General features: G+C 37.5%; 1 protein-coding gene and 1 long non-coding RNA gene across 11 annotated transcripts in view; one reads left to right on the top strand and one right to left on the bottom strand.

Annotated features, from left to right (window-relative positions):
* Positions 1–23,967, top strand: part of ENAH (ENAH actin regulator) — a 159,971-nt gene that overhangs the window by 74,052 nt on the left and 61,952 nt on the right. For all 10 annotated transcript variants that reach the window (XM_055582002.1, XM_055582001.1, XM_055581999.1 and 7 more), the window contains exons 2-3: positions 9,051–9,216; positions 18,409–18,586. In XM_055582002.1, the coding sequence (XP_055437977.1) occupies positions 9,051–9,216; positions 18,409–18,586 (344 nt within the window). The remainder of the gene's footprint in view (positions 1–9,050; positions 9,217–18,408; positions 18,587–23,967) is intronic.
* LOC129652905 (uncharacterized) lies at positions 7,823–14,094 on the bottom strand. The gene is made up of 3 exons (XR_008714846.1): positions 13,963–14,094; positions 8,491–8,610; positions 7,823–7,903 (listed from the first exon to the last, which is right to left on the bottom strand). It is a non-coding gene; the product is annotated as an uncharacterized LOC129652905 (long non-coding RNA).

Below are 23,967 nucleotides of genomic sequence, written 5' to 3'. Positions count from 1 at the left end.
TCTCCTCTATAATGTATGTGTTAATTCTGTGACCTTTGTTTTGTTTTCCAAGCAAGGCTTTATTGGGGCCCTATTATAGCAGGGGAGTGAGGACAAATAAGCTCCCTTGCCTGCTCACTTGCTTGTTGAGTTGGGGGTGAGCTTGTTCCTTAGATGGCTTGAGGGTAGGGGTGTGCGGGGTTCGGGCCAGAGGGGCGGCCCAGTGTTCTGCCCACTCTGGTAGTGTTGAGTGTGGGGGCATTCTCAGTACCCTGCTTTTGCTCCAGCTCTTCAAAAGAGGCAGTTGGGTTTTTTGGTCTCTTTGTATCTTTTGTCCAGAATTTGTGCTCACTGCATATGCATGCAGTTATTTTTAGTCCCATGTAGTTCCCTTGTATTTTGTTGCTAGAGGAGAGGTTTGTCCAGGTGCAAGCATTGCAGCACTGCAGAGAAGGATCCCAGGTCCCAGCCTGTCTCGTTCCCCGCTGAGACTCTACACCCTTATTCTTACAGGGAAAGGGGCTGGGGCCGCAGACCTTAGCCTAGCTGAGAGGTGTAGCAGTGCCTGGCTGACTGTTCCCGAGGACCTGTAGGGACCAGGGCCACCGGGGACCTTTGTTTTTGTAAAACTTTTAGTGTTAGATGATGAGAAGTCTACATTATTTTTCTTTGCTAAAGCATGCCTCTGTTTTATCTTCAAAATTTCAGCTTCAGTTTCTTTGAAGTGGAGAGAGAACTTAAGATATATGCAGAGTGTTCTGAATATAGCATTCTGCCTTCTCTTTTATGTATATCTCACAATTTTTTAGTGACTCATCTTGATAGAAACTTAATTTTCATAGAATTTCTATATATTCACATTGTATCCATTTATAGAGTATTTAAATTGCATAATTACAGTATAATTGGTATGAGTACATTTGGTCACAAACACAGCTGACTCTTGCTAAGTACACAGCCTAACTGCTGGGAGCAGAAGAGTGCAGGGGGATTAGAGTAATCTACTGGCTCAGAGCTCAGGGTCTTGAGTGCTTATGGTATGTATTACAGATGGAAAGGAGAGGGTCTGAGATTGTCCATTTGGGCACTCGAAGTCAGAAAAGAGCTTTCACTGGTATGTTTTGGGGCTTTTACTCAAAGCTTATAGATGTTTACCTTATACAGTTAATATTGCTCACTACTTTCTAACTCATTACTTCAACAAATCTTACTTTTGAGAGAGAAAAAGATATAATGCCAACCCTTCAGGGGTTTAATATGATGTTGTAGAGATGATAAGCATAGTGTATTGTGAGAGCACAGAAAGGGAGGCCCTGTGTTGAGCAGGAGAGGAAAAACTTTCAGGAGTATATGATACTTGTGTATAACTTGTGTCTAAATCTTGGAGAACAGTCAGTATTAGGGAGGAGGTGTTTAGGAGGAGAAAATGTTATGTAGCAGGTAGTTTAGGTCCAGGGCGTGTGCAAAGGCGTGGACATGTGCACAGGTATGGTGTAATTGTTACTGCTGTAGTGAACACTGTGTGCCCCCAGCAGCAGGATGCTAGAACATTTACATTATACACTGACACATGTATCATGCTGTCAGTGTTTGAAAGAAAGTATATATGTTGAGAAAGAAGCCAGATCACGCCAGACCCCTGAAGCCACAGTTTATCCTGAAATGAGCCTTTGGAGTGTCTTAAGCAAAAGAGTCGGAGAAGGCAATGGCAACCCACTCCGGTACTCTTGCCTGGAAAATCCCATGGGTGGAGGAGCCTGGTGGGCTGCAGTCCATGGGGTCGCTAAGAGTCAGACTCGACTGAGCGGCTTCACTTTCTTTCACTTTTCACTTTCATGCATTGGAGAAATGCATGAAAGAATCCCAGGGACAGGGGAGCCTGGTGGGCTGCCGTCTCTGGGGTCGCACAGAGTCGGACACGACTGAAGCAACTTAGCAGCAGCAGCAGCAGCAAGCAGAAGAGTGATGTCTTGAGATCTGATTTAGAAAAATTTTCCCGCTGGAAGCATTGGGAGGAAGGAGTAAAATTGCAGTCAAGGATACCAGTTAGGAGGTATCTGAAATAATCCAGATGAGAAGCTAGGGAGGGCCCAGATTAAAACTTGTGAGCACTGTGAGCAAAGGGAACTACTGAATTCAGGAAGTAGAACTGACAGGCCTCAGTGACAGAGCACCTGGCAAGGTCAAGGGCAGGGACAGTTCTGGCGTGACCTCTAGGTTTGCAAGATAGCTCGAGTCCAGAGTGGTGAACGGAGGACAAGTCTTTGTGTGTGTGACTCCTCTCGTGCTTAACAATACAGGGCATGCTCTTTATTGTTTACTTTCCTATTTGAAGAAAATACATGTTTTTTATTCCTGATTTCAGTACATAGTCTTCTGAAACTCTAGGAGGCCATGGAATGTAGATATGAAAAATAATTGTGGACTTGAATTGAAATCTTAACATTGTGTTTAACCCTCTTTAATGCTTGAAATGTTATAAAATTGCAAGCTTGAGTAAAAAAAATTGACATCAGAGAATAAGATGGAAATACTCTCTTTAAAGATTTCCAACTTTTTTGTGTAGTTTCTTTCTTAATGTTTTATCTTCTGAATAACTGACATCTTGATTCACAGAATGACTCAGTATCATAACAGACAAGGTGCCAATTCTCTTAGGATAGATTCTCTAAGTGGTTGGTAGTATAATAGAGGTTATGATACAGACTTGATAACTTACTGCAAATTAGGCTCTGTCATTTGAATGACGTTCTCCTTTTTCAAAGATGATGAAGACATTTTTATACGTATGTAAAAATAAATTGGGGTCATGACTTCTATGCTACATCCTTTGTAGCATGTCATTACTTTGGAAATATCAGTAAATTGCTAGGTGACATAATTGTTCTCTTGTCTTTGTCTTCTTCCTTTCCCTTCTCTTTCATCTTCAGTTCAGTTCAGTTCAGTCGCTCAGTCATGTCCAACTGTTCTTGATCCCATGGACTGCAGCACCCCAGGCTTCCCTGTCCATCACCAATTCCTGGAGCCTGCTCAAATTCATGTCCGTTGAGTTGGTGATGCCATCCAACCATCTCATCCTCTGTTGTCCCCTTCTCCTCCTGCCTTCAATCTTTCCCAGCATGAGGGTCTTTTCCAATGAGTCAGCTCTCTCATCTTTCCTATTAGCAAATCTTATCTCCTTTGCTTCTGACATATATATCTCACACCCTTCCCTCTCCTTTAATCTAGACCAAATCTCATCATAAATACACTTCTCACACTAGTCTTCATGCTTGCGTTCTTGACTTCCATGCCACCTTCCCGAATCCCTTCTCTTTATAGAAACGGAATCATCTTTTAAAACTATAAGTCATGTTCTACTTAAAGCCCTCTACTGGCTTTCCAGTGCACTTGGGTAAAATCCCATCTCAAATATTACCTCTTCAGAGAGTCCTCCTTATGGAAAAATGAATGAATACTATGGGAACTCAGAGGAGGGAGCAGTTGAATCTGACTTTGAAGGCTCCAGAAAGACTTAACAGAAGGAATGGTATTTGGTCCAGGTCTTGAGTAGACTTTTGTTAAATGAAATTATGTGCTGAATAAGAATTTAAATAAGTAGTGCCTCTATGTGCCTAGGCACTGCAGATTCATGCTTTGACAGGTAATGATTACTTTGAAAGTAAGTCATTATTTTCAAAGAGTTGGCTGTATGTATTGTAACTTCAATAAATAGCATATACAAGAGCCAAGGGATCCTTAGTCTGCTTAAATACCAGGAACCATTTCATTCATGGGTACCTATAAAAATAGAATCAGGCCAACCTTTTTCTATCATCATATATACCTGTCCAGGAAATTTGAGTACATTCAGAAGCAAATATTGACAAAGCCACAAAATTTGATTGTAGTGTCATGGTTTTTATACTTTAAAAAAAAGCGAGCTGTTTCTAGCCTTCTATGGCCATATATCAATTTTTTTTTAAAAGCCAAAATTAACATCAGGAAGATGAAGTATAACCAATTACATATGCCAATTGCATTTGGTCATAAAATGAAATTTTTATTGATAACTAATTTTAGTGCCTGATCGTCACAGTACAGCTTAGTAATTAATTAATTTAATCTTTTGTATACTTCCTTTACTGATTCAGAGTGTTGAAGACTTTGACTAGGTGTTTATTTTGAGGCTTGTAGAATAATAAGTGTAAAGATTATAAAATTTTTGTCTTTTTTGCTGTGCTTGTTTAGGTCTTCATTTTCTTTAATTTTTTTTCCTGCCTTTTTGACTCTTTCAGTAGCTGTGATTCTTAAATCTTTTCCTTCCAAATTACTTTTCCCTGAAAAACTGCACATACTGAATTTGCAAAGTTTTATCATTTCAGAAATTCACTCATTGACTTTCTCGTCTAAAAATTCTCCTAGCTAAAGTTAGAAATTCCTACCAGAAGAACCTCTAAGCAGGCCAGTCATATAGTCATACTTGTAAAGCAGGCTTATAATATAAGTATTTCACTTGGCTGGGGAGAAATGAAAAAAAAAAAAAAGTGGACAATGTAGAAAATTGTATAGAAAGCTAGTTATTATACTTACAGTATATTACATTGTATTTATTTTGAGATTTTTAAGTTCCAAAATATCTTCATTTTAGTAAGTTATGGCGGTTCCCTCCCCTCTTCTGAAATCTCCTGCCTGTCAAGTAGGCCAAAATATTGTTGACCTATTCTGTATTGATTCACATAGTTGGTTTTTGAAGTTTATGAGTCTGTGAAATCCAAAATTGGGTACCACTAGCTTATTTGTGCACACCTGTAATTGGAGTTGATATATTGGGTGGTTTTCTTCTCAGGTCAACAATGAGTTCTCTTATTTTTTGATACAAGCTGGGTGTCCAGCAATTCCGCTGAATACAAACACTGACTCTCTGAAATTAGTAGGTTAAGGGCTCATTCCCACAAGACTGTCCCACTTTAGACCTAACTGCTGTTGACTGGGGAAAAAAAAATGCAGTGTGACAGTAGTGAGTTAAGTTTTACTGGGGCCAAATGAGAACTGTAGCCCAGAAAACAGCCTCTCAGAAAGCTCTGAGGAACTGTTCTGAAGAGATAAGGGGGAGGTCAGTATATATGAGATTTTGGTGAAGGAAGGTCGATCAAGCACAGGTTTTCTGAGAGGCTTGCTGCTAGTCACGAGAAGGTTGCTGCTAGTCACGAGGAGCAGATGTCTCCGTTAATGATTTTAGTGCTTTTCTAGATATGAGAAGATGCAAGAAATCGGGTGCATCTGAAGGCCTGTTCTGCCAGTTTTTCCCAGAGCACAGAGTGCCTCATTCCTGATCTCCGCCCCAAACTCCTTTCAGGGTGTATTGAAGGTCAGCGACTGCAGTGGCTAGTGGCTTCATTCTTGTAGAACCAGATGGCAGGTAACAGTTTTTAGTGGGCACTGCTAGTCAGGTACTTGGGTTACCCCCCTACTTATACCCACTGCCTACAAATTCAGGGTTCCCACGACTCCCCTTCAGGCCCAGTAATTTGTTAGAATGGCTCCCAGAGCTCAGAAAGTGTTTTATTTACCATTCCTGATTTATCATAAGGGATACAACTCGGCCTGATGAAAGAGATGCATAGGGCAAGGTATAGAGGGCTTCTTCCATGCTGTCTCCAGGCATGCCATCCAACCAGCACCTCCATGTGAGCTGCTTTGGGTGTTTTATGGAGATTTCATCATGGAGGCGTGATGACTGTTTCATTGGCCGTTGGTGAGTGAGACCAGTCTTTGGCACTTTTCCCCTCCCCAGAGATGGGGAAGGACCAGGACTGAAAATTTCTACCCTCTGATCATGGCTTGCTATTTCTGGTACACAGCCCCCATCAGAAGCCTATAGTCAGTCATCTTATTAGCTTACAAAGATACTGCTTGGGAGATGCCAAGGGGTTTAGGAGTTCTGTTCCAGGAACCAGACAAAGACCAAGTATTTTTTTTATTATACCGTAGGATGTGTGTCTCTAATGAGGTGATACGTGGAAGGAATGGAAAGATTTGACTTGGTCAGTGAGGCCCCACTGGACAGTGCCATTCTCTTTTCTGGCTGGGCCTTGCATGATGTGGCTTCTCTGAGGACTGGATGCCTGCTAGAACTCCAGCACTGTCTGGGGCTAACTTGTGTCTTTACAGCTTGATACATAACCTGAATGGCTCTGACTACATCTCCAATAACATCTCAGCTCTTAGCCATGTCTTATCTTGTTCCATTTAATCTTGATTTCTTTATGTGCTTCTTGTTTTGTTGAGTGTCAGATTTGTATCCTTAATCTCATTTTGAAGATGTCTTTTCATCTTCATTATAAAACATCAACTAGTGTTTGCATTTTTGGTCTTTTCTTGGCTACTTTGATATGTTCATTTAGAGAAGAATAGCTATTCAATTAACTATGAGGGTATGATTTTACCACCACCCTTATGGCAGAAAGTGAAGAAGAACTAAAGAGCCTTTTGATGAAAGTGAAAGAGGAGAATGAAGAAGTTGGCTTAAAACTCAGCATTTAGAAAAGTAAGATCATGGCATCCAGTCCCATCACTTCATGGCAAATAGATGGGGAAACAATGGAAACAGTGAGAGGCTTGATTTTCTTGGGCACCAAAATGACTGCAGATGGTGCCTGCAGCCATGAAATCAAAAGACATTTTTTCCTTGGAAGAAAAGCAATGAGCAATCTAGACAGCATATTAAAAAGCAGAGACATTACTTTGCCAACAAAGGTCCATCTAGGTAAAGCTATGGTTTTTCCAGTAGTCATGTATGGATGTGAGAGTTGGATTATAAAGAAAGCTGAGTGCTGAAAAATTGATGCTTTTGAACTGTGATGTTGGAGAAGACTCTTGAGAATCCCTTGGACTGCAAGGAGATCTGATCCAACCAGTCCACCCTAAAGGAAATCAATCCTGAATATTCATTGAAAGCACTGATGCTGAAGCTGAAACTCCAATACTTTGGCCACCTGATGGGAAGAACTGACTGATTTGAAAAGAGCCTGATGCTGGCAAAGATTGAAGGTGGGAGGAGAAGGGGACGACAGGATAAGATGGTTGGATGGCATCACCGACTTGATGGATGTGAGTTTGAGCAAGCTCCAGGAGTTGGTGATGGACAGGGAGGCCTGGCGTGCTGCAGTCCATGGGGTCACAAAGACTCAGACACAACTGAGCGACTGAACTGACTGATTGATTGATGAGCTTCAATATTTGGAATGTCTCCAGCATCCCATTGTAGAGCAACGGGGAAGAAAAAAGTGGAGGAGAAAGTTAGGACATTATATTTAACTTTCCTGGCTTTACATTTCTGATATATCTTTCATTCTTTTTTTTTTTTTTTTTTTTGAGGCATGGCAATTGTGTGTCCAAAAATACTGTTTTGTGAAAACTGGAAAATACTGTTCTATATTAATTTTCAGACGGGTTTATTGAATTGTTGTTCACTGTTAGTAAATTTATTTCTTGGATTGTATGCCATAAAAGGCACTTTGCCTTAGCTTGTTTCTTTCTAAAGGGTTATGTAAATTTTGTCACTTAACAAGTATTTTTATTGTGAGTGATGAAGAGATTTCAACTGCTGTGCTGACAAAGACTCTTTAATCAAGCTTTTAAAAATAATTCAAGCTTTAGTCATTGCCTCATTTTTACTCCCAGAACTATTTTACAAAAAAAAAAAAAAAAAAATTCAGTACAGCATAAAAATTTAGACGGTACCACTGGGTTTATTTCAGTGTTTGTACTGCACAGATATTATTACCAGTTAGTTTTGGTGAGATTTCGTTAATGGAAAATTATGAATGGTTTTAACACTACCGTTGTGAGTGGTTTCATTGCTCAGTGCTGTGACCTCTTTAGGTTTCCTGTGATCCTTCTGTCATCAAATCACAGAAGTCTAGCAAAGCACAAGCAGATACTGTTGAGAGATGGGCCAGAAGGGAGGGATGAAAGTGACTTTTTGTTTCCCAGGATATTGGGGAAGAACCCACATGATTTACTTTGAGGCTGAAATTTGTGGAATGAGCAGTGCTTTCTTTGAAGATAGGGTTGGGTGAGCTCCTTGGCATCTCCATTAACAATTACTTAAGCGTCAGATAAATGTATGAAAATTGTGAAGATTGAGTCATTTTAATTAGGTTAATAGTCATCATGGAGTTAACATACCTGTTTTCTTCTGTTCAATTTTTGTATTTGATTTTTAAGAAGTAAAATATGGTATAAAGTAAAATTTCAACTAGTCTTTTTTGCCCAGTAGTATTTTGGAATAGTTGAAATATGAAATTATTGCTTAATATGTAACGAAGATCACCTCTACAACAACAGCAACAAAATCTCATTCTCACTTGGTAACAAAATAATTGAGAGGAAGCTGAGGTTTAAATATTCTATCATGGAGTTGGTCTTTTTTTCCTTAATATTTATTTGTGAAGGTTAGAATTGAAAATCCAAAAGAATGCTTAGAAATCACTTTTAAGTGAAGAAATTTGAGACATAGGATGTTACCTTATCTGAGTGGAGTCAGGGGCTCAGTCACAGTGCCAGGCAAGGATCACTAGTGCCCCCCCGTATCTCACGGGACAGATGGAGCCTAGCAGAATTCGTTATATAGACCTTGAAGCAAGCCTGATGATAAAAGTAATTTTTCCAGTAAAGATGGGTAATCACAGACAGTTCACCAATAGTATAAATGTATATATACACACACAGTGAAATGATTAATTTATACTTATAGTTCTATTCAGTTTAATGGATATATTAGATTTATTGATAGAAGAAAATGTTTTTTGTATTGTGTATATAATATACAATCTCCTTTGTGGATCCTGATCTCCTCCTTCTGCTTCCTCATTACAGTTCATTTTTTGGTCTGTCTTCTCCATTCGAGTCTACTCATAAGAGCAGGAAGGCCTCTGCTGTATTCACTGTCGTCATTTCTAGCGCCCAGTAAAGCACTGATTGTTGACCGACCGCTTTGTTAGATAACTATTTTATATGGCCTTATGGGAAACTTAGCATATTTAAGTATCTTAAAAGTTTGCTTTTTTATTTTTTCCCTTTCCCAGTGAACAGAGTATCTGTCAGGCAAGAGCTGCTGTGATGGTTTACGATGATGCCAATAAAAAGTGGGTGCCAGCCGGTGGTTCAACTGGGTTCAGCAGAGTTCATATATATCACCATACAGGCAACAACACATTCAGAGTGGTGGGCAGGAAGATTCAGGACCATCAGGTAAGGATTTGTTAATTCTTAAAGTTACCTAGTATTACAAAAGGACTCACTATATTCAGTAAAATAAAGTCATATTTTGTAGCCAAAAGAGTCTCTGTGGGAAAAACTGGGTATAGCTTTGCCATTCCACCCTCTCCATCTTTATAAAGCTTGAATTTAGATGACAGTTTAGAACTAATTGTTCAGGAATATAAATCTGAGTTTTTAAATTATGATATTCACTAAATCCTCTCGCCTTCAAACTAGCTAGGTTTGGGAATCTAAAGTAAATTTAAGACAAACTAAAATGTGAAATATCACTTAAGTAGCAGATTGTGCTTAAGGAATTCATTTCCCACCAAAGGTATGGGGTATTGGACTATAGGAAGGAGTTCAAAATTTAAGTAGTTTCATAAAGTATTGTTAAATTCATATATGATAGAAAAATTGTATTAAGGTTGCTGGAATAGTTAGGCTTTTGTAATTCATGTCTGGCATGACAACTAAGCTTTTGCTAATTCCCTGCTCTGGATTTCTTAGAAAGGTGACTGGATTATCTGATTACTTGATTTCTGGGGTCTTTCCAGATCAGGAGCCAGTAGACAGTGCAAAATGGAGATGGGATTTTACTAGCATTAAGTATATACTAATAATAGTGAGGACTTTTATAAAGAACAGATTTACGAAATACTTTTGACGCTGGTAAGATGGTAAAATCAGCCAGTGTTAAACATATGCGGGGGGGAAAAATGTAACAGATTTCCAGCTGAGTTCTTATTAGAGAAAGATAGTTCTCTGAATTTCCACTGGGAGACAGGCTGGTGTAGTGTGTGAGATGCTGTGACAGCGCTGTATTTGGGGATGGAAATTATGAACTGGTAATATCCAGGGACTTAGATTTGGTATTTGTATGGTACAGGTTGTGCCCTTTGAGATGCTGGGCCTCGAAACTGGTATCAAAGTTTCAAAACTGCCTAAAGCTGAACCTTTTCAAGGGGCTGCACACCATAAAAAGAAGACTAAGAACAATCTTCCTAACCAGCACAGGTAGGCAGAGGAGTTTGAGCTAGTTTAGGAGCTCCTCTGAAAAATGGAAGCCTCCAGCTTCATTTACACATCTCCAGCTGAGAAATTAACCAATCCTGGTTGCGGGCCAGTGAAACTCCTACGGCACCTGGCGAAAACAAATGTATTGCTTCCCAGGAGAGGAACTTTCCAAGACCTGAATCAGTTGGCAGAAAGAGCAGTTCACTGAATGCAGCAAATTTACCTATTAGTACTGACTGTCCTAGCCTGCTGCTCTCTGCCCTCTCAGGCTCCCTTCTCTCCCCTGTGCCTCCACCTCCACCCTATTCCTTCTTCTTCCTCCCCTCTCTCCTTTTGCTCTGTGCACCTGTTGCTCAGCCTTTCTCTGGTTCCCCCAGTCTCTGTACCAAGAACCCTCTCTGCCTCTCTGTGCTCTTTGTCTTTTCCTGCAGCAGGCTGTCTAAGGAGTGAGTTGGGCCAGAGACTCACTGAATACCCCCTAAGATGCTGCTACAAAGTAAAAATGGGAACTGGACAACTAGAACTTTATAGAAGTTACGGAATATTTTAAACACATTACAAACCAGTAGCTGTAAAATAAATTTTTGGTAAATTCAGTGAATTGGTCATTTGATAACCTGATGAACACACCTAAATATATCTAAATGTTGTTGAAAAAGAAGATGGGTATTTAAAAATAATGGGATCAAATCATTATTTTGTACACTTGAAATGAATATGTTATATATCAGTTACACCTCAGTTGAAAACAAATGATTAGAAAGAAATCTCTGTAAAGATGAAATACTGACATTTTTATTCAAAAGAGAAGGTAGCTATCCTATGGCTTCCAGTTTTTGACAAATGGAGTGTTTCTTAAAATGTTAGAAATTTGAAAACACTTCTAAATAATTAGTGACACTAAGATGAAATCATTATGAAGATTAGAAAATGTTCAAAAGTCAAAAAAAAAAAAACCCCAACAAAACCCTGGATCTAAGTGACAAGGTATGACACCTAGAAACCTGTGGGATGTCTAAGCGTCCTTAGATAGACAGTCCCTACCTCTGCCTGCCTGTTCTCTGTATGTGTGAATCTGTCTTGTTATGTTTGTTCATTTGTTTTCTTTCACATACCACATACAGGTGAAACCACAGCGTATTTGTCTTTCTTCGTCTGACTTACTTCATTTAGCATAATACCGTCTAGGTAGATGGACAAATCTTAATGGCATATAATAAGCAAACCCAAAGAAAGCAGAAGGAAATACTAAAAATAAAAGAAAATAAATAATAACTAGAAATTAATAACACAAGAAACTGCTTCCCTGAATAAATTGACAGAATCAAATCCCCCAAAAGTTACAAATAAAACAGCATTAGGGTTGGAAAGAGATATCACTGTAGTTACAGTAAGGAAATAAATAATAAGATAATATTATGAACAACTTTACACCAATAAGTGGGCCATTTAGTAGAAAAATATGATTTATCATAACTGGCAAAAAGTGTAGAAACATAATAGACTATATTTTGTTTTATCAGTCATAAACTATATCAGTAGTTAATAATCTACCCCAAATATTTTTTAAAAAGAACAGTGTCCAGAGCATTTATAAATGAAATTAAAAATCTTTAAACTATTACCTGTTTTATGTAAACTGTTCTAGAAAAGAGTGTTTTGGGATTTCCTTGGCAGTCAGTGGTTAAGACTCCACCTTCCTGCAGGGGCTGCAGGTTCAATCCTTGGTCCAGGAGTCAAGATACCATATGCCTTGTGGTCGAAAAACCAAAACATAAAACAGAAGCAATATGGTAACAAATTTAATAAAGACTGTAAAATGATCCGTGTCAAAAAAGAAATCTTAAAAGAGGAGTATTTTATGAGGCTAGTGTAATTTTGATATCTAAGACACAGAACCATTTCAGAGAGGAAAATTATAAACACATTTCAATTTTTAACATTGTTAAAGAGATGAAAGTCCTCAATAAGATATTAACAGGCCAAATGTAACAATGTATATTGGAGGAGGGGGTGGGAGGAAGATCACCTCTTAACCAAAGAGGATTTCTTCCTCTTTATCTCAGTAATGTAAAGGTAGTTTAACATAAGTAGCCTATTAATTTGGTAGGAGAAAACCTAGAAGAACAACACTGATAAAATCCATACAGAACAATGCTCAGCACGTTTGGCATAAAAATGAGTTTTCTTAAGCTGATAAGGATGAATAATGTAAACATACAGCTGACATCTACAAGACAGTTCAGTGTTGAAAGGATTTCCATTAAACTCAGGAATAAGTTTGAGGATTTCAGCTTTAGTCATTTTCATTTTCTATTGCAGAGATGGTAATCTAGTAATATAAAGATAAAGAAACAGAAACTATAAGGATTGAAAAGGAAGAAACAGAGCTTGATCTTATTCACTGATAATACAATTGTCTATGTAACAAAAATCCCAATATCTGCAGATAAAATATTAGAACTAATAAAATTGTTCAGCAAGGTCTTTGGATATAAGATGACTATATAAAAATCAGTAGCATTTTTGTATAACTAGCAATAAACAATTTGAAAATATAATTTTATACAGATACTACTTAAAGTAACAGCAGTGATAAAATACCTAAGAATAAATCTCATAAATAATTGGTTTCATTCCAGAGTACCTTTTTTCATTGCTTAATGGTTATCAGTCTGTTTTAAGTGGGAACATATTATTATAATTTATTAAATAATGTCTAAGAGCCATTAAAACATTAACCACAGTTTATAAAAATGAATATGTACAAATCATATACATACATATGAAAAGCTGCCATTTTTTCCATAATACTTCAGTACTTACTGTTTTCTAGGGGCTGTGCTTAGGTTTTATATAGGTAATAAATTCCTGATGTTGAAGAACAATGCAGTAAAGAATGGGGATGTTACACATGTAAGGAAAGCACAGTTAGTTGTTTCAGTTATGATAAATAAATCATTGTGTAGCTAGGGCATAAAAGAATGATCAGTTTGTTGAGAAGATGGGGGAAAAGGTTGTGATGACTTCATAGACAAGATAAGCTGATGAGCCATGTCAGAAAGAAGCATAGATGTTTATTGCACGGTTTAATCTGTTATGATCAGGCTAAAAATGGATGGGTGTATGCAGGGTGTAAATCACTAATCTAGATTCAAGCTTTGTGGGTCTGCTGTATTAGAATTTTGAAGAAGTTCATACCCAATAGTATCCTTAGTGAACAGTTATTGTTAAATGAAGGTGTATGTGTCCCTCTTTACTTTTAAAGCTTTTTAAGATTATATAGCATTGTCTATCCTTGAAAGATAGAATTGAATGAAATAATCTGTTTAAAATTATTAAAATTTCTGTAAATTATTCTATAAATTACTAAAATTTCACAGTTTAAAATGTCTATATTGAAAAAACTGAGCTAATGATTTAGGTAGTATAATTTTAATTCTAGTAATATTTTCCTCAACTTTTTCTAATTATCAATGAAGAGTTGAAAAAGTGAACGTAACTATCTTTTTTGTCTTCCCTGATAACCTATTTGTCAAGCAGGATATAGATTGCCTTAAAATTTGGTTCATAGTTTTCTTGTGGTATTAAATTCTAGTAGCTTTGGGTTTCTAGTAGCTAAGGATTTGTAACCCTCTCCCACTCTCGATATGTGTAGAAATTAAATGGTAAGACGTGACCATATTTTTTAAGTTGTAGTAAAAATAACATAAAATTTACCATTTTAATAAATTTTAAGTGTATGGTTCAGTTCAGTTCAGTTGCTCAGTCGTGTCTGACTCTTTGCGACCCTATGAACTGCAGCACAGCAGGCCTCCCTGTCCATCACCAGCTCCTGGAGTCCACCCAAACCCATGTCCATTGTGTCGGTGATGCCATCCACCCATCTCATCCTCTCTCATCCCCTTCTCCTCCTGCCCTCAATCTTTCCCAGCATCAGGGTCTTTTCAGATGAGTCAGCTCTTTGCATCAGGTGGCCAAAATATTGGAGCTTCAGCTTCAACATCAGTCCTTCCAGTGAACACCCAGGACTAATCTCCTTTAGGATGGGCTGGTTGGATCTCCTTGCAGTCCAAGGGACTCTCAAGAGTCTTCTTCAACACCACAGTTCAAAAGCATCAATTCTTTGGTGCTTAGCTTTTTTCACAGTCCAACTCTCACATCCATACATGACCACTGGAAAAACCATAGCCTTGACTAGACGGACCTTTGTTGACAAAGTAATGTCTCTGCTTTTTAATATGCTGTCTAGGTTGGTCATAGCTTTCCTTCCAAGGGGTGAGCATTTTTAATTTCATTCAGGGACATTAAATACATTCACACTGCCATGCTGCAGCCACCACTACTATTCATCTCTGGACTTGTTCATCCAGACTGAAACTATGAACCCTTTAAACAGTAATTTTCCATTTCCCTCCACCATAATCCCTGGCAACCTCCATTCTATATTGTTTATATTCTATATAATTTGCAAATTTTTTTATTCTAGGTACTTCAAATAATTGGAATCATACAATATTTTTTCCTGTAAATCTAGCTTATTTCACTTATCTTTAAGTGGTCATCATATTTTAAAAATAATGTCATGTTTGGATATTGGTGGATGAGGTAATTTAGATAAAGCCTCTCTCTGTGAACCAAAATAATTGGATGAATATTTAAAAGAAAAAAGTCTATTTGGAGAGCTTACATGACAGTGAAGAATTATGGGTCCATGACTTAAAAGAAGAAGGAATCAGAGAAGTGAGCCTAGCTTGGAACCAGTTTTTACCCAGAAGCACATATTAGTTTTGAAAGAGGAGCCTGAGTAGCTGAACAGAACTTTTGGCAGACTCCTGGGACTAGTAGAACAAAAATTATAAGTCAGATCTGCTAATGAGGGGAGGTTGTCTTGGTAATCACCCAGGTTGTGATTTGGGACCCAGAAGCCCCATACCCTGGGGAAGAAGTTTGACTCTGAGTAGACTAGCCTTTAGAAGAACTGATACCCAGCCTCTAGTCATTTTAATCACTTTTGGATTGAGGTAATTTGAAATTGTTAGTTTCCCTAGCTGCTTGCCAGAAACAAATGTAAATCTTCCCTGGGAAAATATAGCATCATTTTAGGCCTCAAAATTTCCATAGAGTTATCCATAGCCAGTGTCTGGCATTCAGTCAAAATAAACAGCATACGAGGAGACAAGAGGAACGGTAAGAGGAACAGTAACAGTAACCTACTGGGACTCCAGTTAATGGGATTATCAGAAACTGACTTTAAAATAACTATGCTTAGGGAGGAGGGAGGAGGGTTCAGGATGGGGAACACATGTATACCTGTGGCGGATTCATTCTGATATTTGGCAAAACTAATACAATTTTGTAAAGTTTAAAATAAAATAATAAAAAAAAACTATGCTTGATGTATTCAAGGAGATAAAAGACTAAATTGAGAATTTCAGTAGAAAAAGAGCTAAATGGAAATGTTGGAATTGAAAAATAAAATAGCTGGTATTAGTAACTCAGTGGTGAGTTCATAACAAATTAGAAGCTACTGAAAAAAATTAGTAAACTGGAATATAGATCAGAAGGAAATATTCATTCTGAAGCTGTGATGTTTGGAGAGAGAAAATTATGGACATATGAAAAAGTGCTTAAGGGACATAGGAAATACAGTAAAAAAAAGTGTAAGGTATACCCTTACCTTATTGGCGTCTCAGAAGAGAGGAGGGAATGTGGAGGGGCAGTAATCGAAGACAAAATAGCGAACACAAATTTTCAGAAATGGTGAAAGGGTATCACCTTAGAAATGCTGTAAACCATAAATGGATAAGTACAAAGAAAACCACATATAAACATACCATATTAAAATCACTGTATACTAGATTCAAGTTGAAGTTCTTCAGTTTGATCCATGAGAAAAATACACCTTTAAAAAGCAAGAATAAACTGTCAGCTGACTTCTCAGTAGAAACAATAAAAGTTAGAAGGCAAAGGATAAAAGAAAATAAATGACCACTTAAATCCCATACCTAATAGTCTTCAATAATGAAGGTGAAATAAAGATATTAAGAATTGAGAATTCTTTCTCAAGATTTCTTGAGAAACCAAAATGGAGAATTCATTATCAGGAGATCTCCTTTGAATGAAATTCTAAAGGGTGCTCATCAAGATCAGAAATGGTCCCAACAGAAGCTTGGAGAGGACAGAGGAATAAAAAACAACAAAAAGAAGGATAAATATTGGGTAAATCTTAAATGACCATCAACTGTATAAGACTACTAATAATGTTTTATGGGATTTAATGGAATTAAAAATACCTGATAAAAATAGTGTAGAATTCTTAGGATGGGCATTGGGAAAGGGGGAGATAAAGTATTGTAAGTCTGTGGATTGTTGAGGTGAAGACAAAGATATTGGTTCCTCTGTGTCTTTGATAAGTTTAAGACGTCTGTTTCAATCTCTGGGGCAACCACTGAAACAACAGTGAAAACACTGTGCAACTAGCAGGCTAATAGGACAGTAGTAAAGCACTCTAAAGGAAGGTATGATAGATTTAGGCCCAGATTTATGTATAACTTGCAGTAAGTGTAAATGGATTAAACACTACTGTTAAAAACAGAGACTGGTAAATTGGATAAATAATATGAAATTGACAATAAGTATAAAGTTGCAGCTGCACACAAAGGACTGAGAACAGCCAAAGCAATATTGAGCAGCTGCGAATAGGAGGACGCACTAGTGGCTCCCCAGACCTCCTGTAAGGTTATGATAATTAAGTCACTGTGATGTCGGCTCCGATCGGCATACTGAGCAGTAGAACAAAATAGAGCCATTTAGACACTTGGTTTATGAAAAAGGTAAACCTGCAGCAGGCCAGTAGGTCCTGCCAGATCAGTTGGAGAGCCATATTGGAACAAAAAAGAAAGCTGAACCTTGTTTCATATCGTAGGCATACATCACTTCCAGTTGAATTGGACATGTAAATATGAAAGTTAATACAGTAAAGCTTCTATAATTTAACATGGACTAATATTTTTATCACTTTTATCACACATGAGAAGCATTTGTTAAATGGATTTCAAAAAGCATTGACTCTATAAAGGAAAAGATTGTGTATTTGGACTGAATAAAAGTTAAGAACTTCTGTTCATCAAAAGACACCATTAAGAGAGTGAAAAGGCAAGTCACAGAATGGGAGTAGATATTTGTAACATACAACCAACAGTGGGATCATCCAGAATATATAAAGGACTCTTAATAGATCAATTAAAAAAAAGATGAGCAATTCAGTTAAAAAATGAGCAAGGGATTTAGTTTAAGCACGTATTCATAGAAGATCTCCAGATAGCCACTAAAATACAAAAAAGTGCTGCATCTCAATAGTAATCAGGGAAATGCTACCTAGAACCTCAATGATGTAGTATTTATACCCAGCAGAATCACTGAACTTGAGCCTGACGATACCAGTTATAGCGATGCACTGTATGTGTGGTTGTGCAAGCCATTGTATACTGCTGTGGAAGTGAACACTGATGGGACCAATTTAGAAAGCTACGTGGCGTTTTCTGCTGAAATCGAGCATATGTATGGCTCGTGACAATTCCACTTCTAGGTATATGCCCAACAGAAGTGTGTGCAGTAAACCACAATTACATGCAATGAATAGCTGCGTCTCATAAACAATTTTGAGACGAGGGCAAATTACAGTATATATTGTGTAACTCCTTATACATAAGACCTCAAAACCTACAAAACTATTTGTTGATGTTAGAAGTGTGGCTGATGCCTTTGGGAGGGGTTTCTGATGTTAATGTCCTATTTTTTGATCAGGGTTTGGCTACCTAGGAGCAATCACTAAGATACATGATTATGTTTTATATGCTTTCTGAATTTATAAAACTTCAGTAAACATGTTCAAATATTTAATGAGGGATATAGATTTTCTTTTGTTTTGCTGATTTAGTCTTTTAAGGCCAGAGACTTGTAACTATCAGACAGCCTAACATCTATCAGGCTGTTAACTTCTGCAGACTGATTTTACTCCAAATACTGGTTTTAACCTTTTTTTTTTTCTTTTTGCCGAGGTTGGTCAGGAGCAGGTTTGAATGAGCATGTCCAGTCAGGATGTTGACTTTGCTGATTTTGCCAGTTATTAGCTTAACTTTATAAAGAATTACTGTCTTTTAGGTTGTGATAAATTGTGCCATTCCTAAAGGATTGAAGTACAATCAAGCTACACAGACCTTCCACCAATGGCGGGATGCTAGACAGGTGTATGGTCTCAACTTTGGCAGCAAAGAAGATGCCAATGTCTTCGCAAGTGCCATGATGCATGCCTTAGAAGTGTTGAATTCACAGGAAACAGGTAGGGTTTCCACAGGTTACCTGTTTCCTTGAACTGAAGTGCTGTGTATATATTAAACCAAGTCTTTTCTGACCAACTTTTAAATCATATATATATTAATATTTGAAGTGATTCTTGAATTTGTTTTGTTTTCTACAAAAATGTGAACTTCTGTTTGTTGATGATGAACATTTACTCAAGAAGGATAATCTTATGAGACTGGTTAGTAGTTAGTAATTTTTTAGTGTTCTTATTTGAAATTATTTAATTTGTTTATTCTGATCTAGAACCTCAACTTTCATTGCAAGAACATGAGACTTAGAGATAAGCTGTGGACTGAATATGCATATTTGTCATCATCTTATCTTTTATGATCAAACACATGTTTTCTGAAATATGTTTTTTAAGCCACTACTGAGTCCATGAATTTCAAGGTCTAGGACTAGGTCTCCTTCCTAGTAGGTAAAAATTCCATTCTAAAACTTGTTTAAAGATTTTCAGAGTGCCCTCCAGTGGTATAAGCTGTGAATTGCATGTCCTCTGACACTGCATGGTGGTCAGAGAGGTGTGTAGAAATAATTCACTTAAAAACACACAGGATTTGAAAGTGTATACGTGTCACAGATGAGCTGTTTTTATTTTGACTTAAAAAATAGGAAAAAATATGCCAATTTGTGATTATTTCTTTGGGGAGATAGGTTTAATATTCAGAAAATTAAGGTTATAATAAAGCAAACACCTATGATTACTCTTGCTTGCCTTTCTGTGTTTAGTAGCAACCTTATTGATATAAGCATGCCATAAATAAAGTTTATTTATATATTTTATCAGGGAGGACTTACATAGTTACATTAAAATTCAATATTTTGTTGAAAGTACAGAATTTCAAAACCTGTTATAGATCATTTAAATTTTATTTATACCTTGCCCTATTCTAAAAATGATTGAAGCATCTAGCCTATGTGTTAGTCTATTTCAGATGTGAATTTCAGGGCAAGAAGACACTTTGGAATCTTACTAAAACTACTTTATTATACCTATAGGTGGTTTTTCTTCTGAGGAAATTAATGTCTCTATAAATAATTTGTACATAACTCTCATCTATTTTGAGAAAATAAACCACTAGAACTTCTTCTAGTGTGTCACTCAGTCTAGAAAGTAGCACAGAAGTCTGCCCGTGTGTACAGACTTGTATGTACGTTGTCTAAGTCACTGTACTTTGCTTTCAGGCATCAGTATTTTATCAGCATTCTCTTGTGGGTATAGAATTGCTTTTCTGTTACTTAGTTTTACCATAAGGAAGCAACTCTAATCGTTGTTCTTAATATTTTATTGAATAGATCAACTACATAATAAATAATCTAAGAGCCAAACTTTAGAGAGCATAAGTGACAATAACGTTTAGCTTCTCCATGTTTGGAACAATCTAGCATTATTTTTATTTCTGAACTTTCAAAAGCTTGTCCACTGATCCTTAGAATTGAATGTTACTAATTTAAAGTGGTTAACATTATTATTCATCTTATCATCAGTTTTTTTAACCAATTAGAAAAGGTTTTTATCAGTGTATAGTCATATAGTTTGTTTTCAAAATGCAGATGCTAATTAATGTTTTTTCTTTTGATCTTGATCTTTTGAAATTAATGAGTCTTAATGTGGAGAGACTCAATTACATTGTCTATTGTAATTTCCACATTATAGAAAGTTTAGTAAATGGGAAGATCGCCCATCATCTCATTAGCTATGCAAGCATTTTGTTAAGGCAGAAAAATTGAATAGATTCCTCTTAGATAAGTTTGAAGCTTATTCTCTTCTCTGTCACAGTCTCAACTTAGAATATCGTGGGCTGAGGCAGGAGAGAGAGTGGTGGAAGAAGTTGCTCCATCCTAGCCATCTCCTTGCATCATGGCCCCAGTCACTGGCAAAGAAGCTCTTGGTTCTGTGGCTTTTTCATCAGAGAAGGCAAAGCACATGAAATGTTCTTCATAGTCTGACTTACTTAGAAAATGACTGTTTTCGTACATTAGTGTAGTTAAACACTGTCTCCAATTTTTGATAGCAGTAATTAGCTTGGCATTGGAGGCATAAGGTGCTTCCCTGGTGGCTCAGCTGGTAAAGAATCTGCCTGCAATGTGGGAGACCTGGGTTCGATCCCTGGAGAAGGGAAAGGCTACCCACTCTAGTATTCTGGCCTGGAAAATTCCATGGACTGTATGTATAGTCCATGGGGTTGCAGAGTGTCAGACACGACTGAGCGAGTTTCACTGGAGGCATAAGAGGATTTAGATGCTGTGAATCTGAAGTGTCCTCAGGAAAGGATATAAACTTTTCTGTAGATCTCAGTAGAATCGGTAAGAACTCCACCCCCAGTGTTAATTTTGTGAGTCCCTGCTATCCACATAAACAAACATACCCAATAATGTCACCTCTCATCTTGAACACGTCGTCCCTCTCCACAGCTGTTTGCTTTGGATTCATAGCCAGTTGCTTGCTAAAACCATCTATTCTCTGCCTGCCAAAACCAAGTTGGGAACAGGTAACTTGCATGTCCCCTCCCTAAGTAAACAATATACCCTGTAAATCTCTGATCAGAAGCAAAAGAAACAAACTTATTCATAAAGGTAAAGTACCTGTAGCTATTAGTCTGTTTTTACTTGGTGTCTTTCCACTTTTTAAAACCAGTTTTCCATATTGAATGCTTCTGGATTTTTTGTTTATTAGGTTTAATGTATTATTTATTGAATATTCGCTAGTCCTTTTTAGTGGTCTTTAGGCTTTTTGAAGTTATGGTCACCTTTGTACAAAAAAAATCTTTTTCAGATGCTTAGTGCATAAACAGACCAAGCCCCCCATCCCCACCCCCACCCCCAAACAAAAAAAAGAAACCTGCAGAGATTCTCTGATTAATGTGGGAGTTGGGAGCCTCTGACCATGGGGACACCCATGTGGTTCCCTCGAGCAGGATTTGGAAATTACTAAACTCATCTTTTCTGCCAAAATAAAAAAAAAAAAAAATCACAAAATTCTGCCTTCCTCTTTTCTTTGCCCCTCTAAATCCTCGAACAAAATGTTCAAATTAAGGGAAAAAAAAAAACGGCCTTTTCTATAGCTAGTCATGATGACCTTTACAAGGTGCTCTGTGTGGATGTTTAATATTTCCATTTCTTTTATGAAAGGGGTGGGTGGCAGGAATGTTTTCCTTTATTTTGTTTTTAACTTGGTGTGCAATTATCTAATATACTGGAAAGTACAGAAGGTGCTAAATACAGTGAGTTATATTTGGAATTTAAGAAACAAGTCACATGTTCTAACAGTTTTGAAAAAGAGTTGAATTTAATGCTTTCTTTTATACCAAAAGCTAGTTTATCTGTTTTCTTTGCCTAATAGAAATGGACTCAATTAAGTACATTCAAAATGTGTTATCCAGCCTGGTATTTTTTATTTCTTTATTATTTATCAAGTACATGTGTAGCAGTTTTGCAGATAATAGTCATGGATTATATAAAATATAAAGTCAGTCTTTTTCGTGATCAGTAGATGTAAACTTCCACAGTCTATTTCCTTTTGAAAAAGGTTTAAGTCATTTGAAAAGAGATAATTCTTAAAATCCATTTGTAAAAAAGGGAAATCATATTGGTTTTAAGTAAGATTATTCTACTCCTTTCATTCTACTGAACCAAAATTAAGCATACCTTTCTAAGAGGAAAACCTTAAAATATTTTACCATTGTCTAAGACTGCTTTTGCTGGATTTTATTTTGTGTCTATTGAAAGCAAGAATATAGTCAAAGATAACCTCCTGTTGGGAATTTTCCTTAGAGCTTATAGTTAAATATTTATGAAAACTGAGATTCCATTCATTTTTTTAATTGGTAATTTGGTCTGATAAACCTTTCATATGTGCATTTGTATGAGTTTTATCTCAGCATTTTAAAAATCTTTTTGACATATGTTTCAGAATTAACTGGATTTAAAATATCTCAAAAAGTTTCTAGAAATACTTGCTATGTTTATAGTGGCACTTTTATTTTTCAGACATCCAGAATGCCAGTATTAATGGGACCAATATTAAGGTTATGTCACAAAAACCGCCAAACATGTTTTGAGCATAGGTCCTGTGCTGGATACTGGAAATGATGCTAACATGATAAGGCCTATCCTCTGCCTTCTAGGATTTCTTAGCAAAATTAGAGTATGGTTTGTGACATGTGAATGAAGTATGCAGAAGAAAATTCTAGGGTAAAGGGAAGTTTTGAAGAGAAGATGATGTTTGAGCTGTCTTTTGAAGAATAAGTAGATGATAGAAGAACATTCTGGACAGGCTTGGAGGCATGAGAGCCTGGCACAGTTGGGAAACAAACAAGTGATGTGGTGGGCTTGGGCCAGAGGGTTTCTATCTGGAAGGGAAGTTGCAAGAGATGAGACTGGGAAGGGCCTTGTGTTCCTGCTGGGCGGTGTGCAGTTCAGGATACTGGTCGGTGATGCGGTCCCTGAGGGTGCTGAATAAATACTTTAGGACAAAAGTGATAAATTGGTAAGCATGTGTTTGTAGGCATGGAGATGAGTTTCAGATGCCGTTGTGATAATACCAGTGAGAGTGATGAGTCTTGAAATGACACAATATGAGAAGGGAAAGGAGCAGAGTGGAGAGGAGGTGACAGACTTTTAGTGCCAGCCTTGCCTGTGAAGGCATAGTTTTAGGCCTTCTACTTACATCCTCATTTAGTCCTTAAAGCAGTTCTGAGGCAGGAATAATACTCTTTTTTTAGGCACCAGCTTTGTGGCTGGTCCTAATTGGGCACATTTATTACTGATAATCTGTATAACACTACAGAGTTGCTGGTATTAAGCTTGTTTAAGACATAAGGTTTGGAGAAGGCAATAGCACCCCACTCTAGTACTCTTGCCTGGAAAATCCCATGGATGGAGGAGCCTGGAAGGCTGCAGTCCATGGGGTCGCTAAGAGTCGGACACGACTGAGCGACTTCACTTTCACTTTTCACTTTCATGCATTGGAGAAGGAAACAGCAACCCACTCCAATGTTCTTGCCTGGAGAATCCCAGGGACGGGGGAGCCTGGTGGGCTGCCGTCTATGGGGTTGCACAGAGTGGGACACGACTGAAGTGACTTAGCAGCAGCAGCAGCAGCAGACATAAGGTTGGGGCTTACAAAAGGTCTCTGGACTGGCCCAAGAGCCCACAGCAAGACAGTGGCATTAATGGCCATTTGTACCCTGATTTAGTTTTAGCATTCACCTTTTTTCCACTGTGTCCATGAGATGTAATGGATAGGTCAGGAAGAAGAGGATGCTGTTCTAAGACAGTTACTAGATTGTGTCGTTTTGGGCAGTCAGGGAAAATGGATTCTAAAGGTGATCTTGGATATAGTACTTTGCACTTCTA

The sequence above is a fragment of the Bubalus kerabau genome, chromosome 5 (genome assembly GCF_029407905.1).
Source record: "Bubalus kerabau isolate K-KA32 ecotype Philippines breed swamp buffalo chromosome 5, PCC_UOA_SB_1v2, whole genome shotgun sequence".
Taxonomy (NCBI): Eukaryota; Metazoa; Chordata; class Mammalia; order Artiodactyla; family Bovidae; genus Bubalus; species Bubalus kerabau.
The sequence above is the reverse complement of the archived record's forward strand: the minus strand, read 5'-3'. Positions and strand labels throughout refer to the sequence as shown.